General features: G+C 35.2%; 1 protein-coding gene across 1 annotated transcript; it reads right to left on the bottom strand.

The window, feature by feature from the left end:
• Positions 1-1153: 1153 nt before the first annotated feature.
• On the bottom strand, positions 1154-4520 carry LOC104773271 (alkaline/neutral invertase CINV2). The gene is made up of 6 exons (XM_010497848.2): positions 4357-4520; positions 3354-3775; positions 2407-2838; positions 2126-2316; positions 1677-2044; positions 1154-1600 (listed from the first exon to the last, which is right to left on the bottom strand). The coding sequence occupies exons 2-6, from the start codon at positions 3744-3746 to the stop codon at positions 1308-1310; spliced, it is 1677 nt and encodes a 558-aa protein (XP_010496150.1). The 5' UTR covers positions 3747-3775; positions 4357-4520; the 3' UTR covers positions 1154-1307.
• Positions 4521-6203: the final 1683 nt, after the last annotated feature.

Here is a 6203-nt window from a genome sequence, read left to right as displayed (position 1 = left end):
TGTGTTGTGTCCTCACTCACACAGTTCCGACAGTCACTTCCCGAAAGGTTACCCAACCTGAGACTACTCCAGCATAAGCACGTTCAACTGTGGAGTTCTCTCATGAACCTTGACCGAAAAGATAAGTGCACTTTGGTAACATAGGTGGCCAAATAAATTCTTTTTAAACCTCTCCGCAAGTCCCGGGGTGTCACACTAGACTTCAGATTTTCAACTCTCTTGAGCAACATTCACACACACGTCACACCGACGAACAAATAAGCTTGAACAACACAAGCACCAAAACGCGAAACTAAGCCGTACACAAAAAAAAAGCTCTCTAGGGTTTTTATCTTTATCTTTCAGCTTTCTTGTCTCTCTAGGACGTGTCCAACACCTCCTTATATCCATCAGGACTTCCTAATCACCATAGGAGAAGATGTCCAAATTTCATAAGAAAAAGCTTTTTTTTTCTTTTTGCTATTTTCCCTTTCTTTGTAAAACTCCAATTTAATCAACCAAAGAAATAGTAGTTTTCCTCTTCAATTTATCCTCAAACGTCCTTCAATATTGTCTTCTCAAACCTTTTAGAAACTTCTCAGACACATAAAACAACAGCAATCATTTATCTTCTTGTATCACACATACACTATTTCAGACAAACCAATACATCTTCAAAGTAGTAGTTTCTTCCGTAGTGAAACACACATACTTTCAACGAGCTAGAGCTCGATTCGGGAAGTTACTGTGAAGAACTGTATAGGAAGCTTTAGGCGAAGAAGTGGCACTGGTGGAGTAGTAGTTTCTTCGGTCATGACTTTAGCAACTCCTTCGCAAGAATCTGGCTATACAAATGAGCAGCTTGTGAAGTGTACTTAGCCTCAATATTGCCACCGTTGGTCCATCTATATTGCATGAAGAACCCCTGAGCAGCGCGGTAGTTGCCAGTTGCCACCAAGCATCATATTCTAGAGCTGTTCAGGGTTCAATGAGTCTATAATTGTTGACCTATACAAAAACGTTGGGAATGTATTTGGCATAACGGGGAAAGTAATGATCGTGGGTGCATGGGAAAAAAGCATTAAAATAGTGGGAGACCAAAACAATGGAGCTGCTCTAATCCCATTAAAACATTTTTCAATAGTTAATGTTTATAAACTAAATGAGCCATTCATAAGTAATGTTCAAGTTGGCTTCAAAAACGTATGTCAAGTTTTTGTTTAAATAGGCCAATACAAAACAGAGCGATGACTCGATAAGATCTCTTGATAAAATTATAATACAAAACAAAAGCAAAGGAAAAAAAAAAAAATGTAAGACAACAAAAATCAACAAGTCCATGAAGCAGATCTCTTGATAACAGGTTTCATCTGTTTGTCTTCAAGAGAGATCATTCCAATATGGGAAGGATCTTCAAGCATCATCTTCGCAACCAAGTACCCCGCGATTGACCAAGTCTGGTACTTCCTAGCCTGTTTTCCAACGTACCTTCCTTGTTTACCATCGTAGTATTCAGGCCAGCAGTCTCGGTGTATCCGTGACTCAATTAGATCAATCGCACGTCTCGCGATTTGAGGCCGGCCTGTCTTGATGCATGCAGCCGTCAGCGTCCACAGCAATACTGCACACAAAAAGATAGCGGTAAGGACCAAGCGTTTCACATGATGTCTTTAGTTTAGGACAAAAAGAATGCTAACCTGGCCAAGATCCACCGTTGTGGTAACTCCACCTAGTGTTCTTAGGATCACAACCAGTAACGATCCGCCACTCATGGCCTTCAATACAAGGATAACATATCTTGAGCGGCATCTCACCAACTAGTTCCTCCCAACGGTGCTCAAGGAGATCCATAATAGCCATTGACTGATCCGGAGTTGCCAAGGAAGAGAGGATGGAGACACAATTCCCTAAAGAAAACCACCTGAAATCCATACGGGCCGGGCTTACATTGCCCACAAAGTACCCTCCACGGAGAGGCATGAAGTCGAAAACCCACTCTGGTATCGAGTCCGGCATCACATTGAACTTGTTCACGGCTGTGTGTGAGTACTCCTCTGTCTTGTACCTTAACAAAGAAATTAACATTTTAGTTACGATTGAATCATAAATAATCTATACTTGGATCATTTTGACTTGAGCATGTTACCTGTAGATATCGTTGAGTTGCTGGAAGTCGAGCCAAAAGTAGTTGCGCATATGGAAACTCAAGGCGTGAAGTCTCTTCACAATCCTTTCTATGAACTCTCTACCTTCCTCGTCAGGTTTAAGCATCGACAAGGCACATCTTAGCGACATGAAAAACAGAGCTTGAATCTCTATAGGATATCCATAAACACCCTACAAAGCACAAGTCAAGATTTGGTTTTTAGTGTGAAGAATCTAAAAAGGTGTTTGCTCGTTTACACTAGAAGGTACGTTCTTAATTACCATTCTCCTATCAACCATAGAACAACCATCAGCACAAAGCAGCGTAGGGAAAGTGTCAAACCCTTCGGACAAGCAGAGTGAGAGTATGAGCCTCATTCCTTTCTGACACTCTGGTGACTCAGACAAAGTCAAATCTCCAGTAGATTTTGTGTAAGCACGGAGAAGTATGATCCACCAGAATCCTGAATCCACCGGTGCTACTCTTCCTATAGCGCTTTCCCCAAAATCTGCTACGATTGTGTCGGTTTTACGGACTGGATCATGAAGCACCTTGAAGCTTGCTGGCATAACACCTTCCCCGAGCTTGAACCGGTCAACCCTCTTCTCCCAACCTTGAAGCTGAAGCGTCTTGAGCAAGAAGTTTTTCACTATATCTGGCTCTCCATTCATTAGAAACGCCAGTGCACTCGGTACAAAGTCTCGTACGAACACCTACACAAAAATAAAATAAAAGTTGTAAGATATTATATTACTAGAAAGTTACCCACGCCATGCTCTGGATTATGTGCTCTGGATTCAAATGCTCTAACCAATATAAAAACTAACGTGACCTTTATTTTATGAAATACCAAGACATTACTAGTTTGTTACTAAACTCAAATAATATGACCGTTACTTTATAAAATACCAAGAGCATTACTAAGTTTGTCCTTTATTTTATAAAATACCAAGAGCGTTACTAAATAGTGTTTTTAAGTTTGACTACTCAAAATCAAGAAGATTAGGGGACGAGTACGATTTAGAAAAGTTTGTGTCGTTTATACCTTTTATATATTAGCTAAGTCTTTGACCACATTTCTATGTACCATAGCCATTGAGTGATTGAGAATAAAAACGTAAAATAAGCTTCTAACTAAGAGAACTTTGCTCATTTTTTAGAATTATTCCACGATTAGGTCTCTGTTTTTTGCTAATCGCGTGTATTTATTATGGAATCATTTAGTTACCTGATCGTAGTTCAAGACCTCCTCGGAGGCATGGTCATAAGCTGCAATGGTACCAACAGGTTGACCACGGAAGAACACCATTGACCTTCTCAAAGCTTCCCAAGCCTCAGCAATTATCGGATGAGGCTCAAACGAGTTCCTTACAGAGAGAGGAGTGTCCAATATTGACCTACTTCCAGGAGAATGAGCCATGTCTAAAAAGCTGTCCTGTCTTACATAGCCATTCGATAACTCGCTCATTGATCTCTCGTCTAATGATCTCTTCCGTTCGATCTTTAGCTGCCTCGGCTTCTCCAAAGCCCGAGTCAGATGGAAATCATCCATCTCTGATAATGAACAATTTGTGTGTGATCCTTCAACTCTTACCCTCAATGGTTCTTTATGACCTTCCATTTCTTTCGTTTTAATTGATAGAACAAGATCTACAGATTCATTCATAAAATAAAATAAAAAGACACAAAATCAGTTATTTAGATAAAATTGTTAAACTGATTTTGTTTCTATCTGGAAATGAAACTATGTTCATTTTGTAACAACAATGGATTTTTTTCTTTTTTAGAAATAAATTGTGTTTATTTTAAGATTTTTTTTAAAAACCTTTTAACAGATTCTTTTTTCTTGTTTAATTACTTATCCAAAGTTCCAAAGGGTTGAACAAAAAAAACAAAAAAACTTATCCAAATAAATTGTGTCTAATTATATTATAATTTGTTTTTCCTCTTACTCTCTTTTATCGTATTTAATTACTTATCCAAATAATTAACCAAAAAAACTCTTGCGTCGTTGAGTCACGCGAGATTACCCTTACTTAAGTCCATAACAAACTATACATGAGAAATCAAAACTTATCGAATGATAATAGTTCCAAACAATAATACAAGATTAGTACTGTTAATAACAAAAAATATTAATCAAGATCCCCATGAGAACCAGATCTACATCTAGATTTAAATACATAATGGTTCTAACATAAGTGAGATATATTATAAGAAAGAAACCAAACCTGAGAAGACGACGGAAGCGTCAACAACTCGTACCAAAAACCTGCGATATCGCCGGAGAGTGAGAGAGGAAGGGGCAAGAAAGTAAGAAAAGTGGAAAAAAGAGTCATGAAGAGTGAAGCTGTTGTTTTATAGATTAGATTAGAACAAGAAGGAAGAAGAAGACAAAACAGGACTTGTTAAAAAAACCGAAACAAAACAAAACGGGGTCTGGTAAGGGAAACATGTCGACGAAAGGGACGGAGTTTACCGGTAGTTACCGGTAAAGATACGGTCAAGTTGTGTTATTGGTTGTAAAGATACGGTCAAGTTGGCGTAACCGGTAATGTACTGAACCAGTAAGTGAATCTCATTGTCTGATTGGTTATTGGACTTTTCGCTTCGGATACTTATTTAGTTATTTTATCGGTTTCCCAGTCACTTTTTATCTTTATTGTTATTATTGATTTTTGTTTTTGACATATAAACCAACATACAGTGGTGGACTGGTAGCTTGCTAGTGTGTTAGGTAGGCAATATAATAATAATTAATAAGTATATATCACATTTATGTAATGTTTTTTTTTTAGTAGAATGATGAGAGCTTTAATATAATAATTCTTTTTTTTTGTCCGGGTGCTCGGGTTGGACCTAGAACACAAAAACTGCATACTTTTGATGATGATTCAGTTTTTAGACAATTTTATTTGCCTCAAGGCTCAGTAAGACTTTTATGAACTTACAGCTTGTTGGTCTGACAACAAAGACGAAGCAGAGTTTGGCTGACGAGCTGTTAAGAGTTAAGACTAACTCTTGCTTCTCAACTCAACCTTTGTGAACAATGTGGACGGGAACCGAAGAACCAAACTGAACCGATTAGGAAAATGAAAACCGAACCTAATTGTACTCGAATCCAAATAATTTTATTATATTAATTTGTAATAATTTTACTATCAAATTAATTGTAAGAAATAGAATAAATTACGTAATCATTAATATATGTGAGATTTTATATATTTAACTGGAAACTACAAAATAAAATTTTAAAAAAGAATTGTACAATCATGATTTAGTGGATAATTGCTGAATCAAGTTTTAAAAAAAAAATTGGCAATATTATTGATAATGTTAAATATTTAGCAAAATGTTTGGTGATTGACAATTTAACATTACTAATATGTGTAATAAATGTTAGTAATAAGTTTAAAATGTATCAATTTTATAATTTAAAATTTTATAAGTTTATAAAAACTATAATAACGAATAACTCAGCAATTTAACAATATATTATTCCTAAATTATAATGTTTGTGGTATAACATACATATCTTTTTATTCTTACGAATTTAATATGTTTTCCCGTACATACTATGCTAAAATTTAATCAAACCAACCATATATTTAATCATAAAAAGTAAAGATTTTAAATCACAAAAATATGCATTTAAAGATTCAATTATAATATAAAAATATTAGCCAAATTATTAAAGATAAGTTGAATATTGTCTGAAAATAATACTATGGAAAACATTATTATAATTTATATCACATATGATTTATCTTAATATGATACATCCGTAAAATTTAGGTACATTTTATAAAATTTTAAAATGATTATTAGTATTGTACTTTAATATTTTGGAATTGGTTTTATGAATGGTTTAGGTATAACGCTGAGAATAACACAAGTAAAAAACAAAATCATAGAATTTTACTTTAATCAAAAATATATGAGAAAAATATGTAATATATATGTACATATATATATATAAATTAATTTAAATTTTAAACCTTCATCTCAATTTATATACTCTAGAGAAAGAATCATAGATCTTTGTGACAGCGTCTATATACATTATTTGTTTACAAGT

Source organism: Camelina sativa, unplaced genomic scaffold, assembly GCF_000633955.1.
Source record: "Camelina sativa cultivar DH55 unplaced genomic scaffold, Cs unpScaffold00510, whole genome shotgun sequence".
Classification (NCBI taxonomy): Eukaryota; Viridiplantae; Streptophyta; class Magnoliopsida; order Brassicales; family Brassicaceae; genus Camelina; species Camelina sativa.
Note: the sequence above shows the minus strand (reverse complement) of the source record. Positions and strands in the feature narration are given on the sequence as shown.

Coding starts and splice junctions, on each gene's coding strand:
- LOC104773271 (XM_010497848.2), bottom strand. CDS start 3,746: ATGGAAGGTCATAAAGAACCATTGAGGGTAAGAGTTGAAGGATCACAC. Junction 2,045..2,125: donor CAACTCAACGATATCTACAG/GTAACATGCTCA, acceptor TTCTTTGTTAAG/GTACAAGACAGAGGAGTACT. Junction 1,601..1,676: donor CAACGGTGGATCTTGGCCAG/GTTAGCATTCTT, acceptor TTTTGTGTGCAG/TATTGCTGTGGACGCTGACG.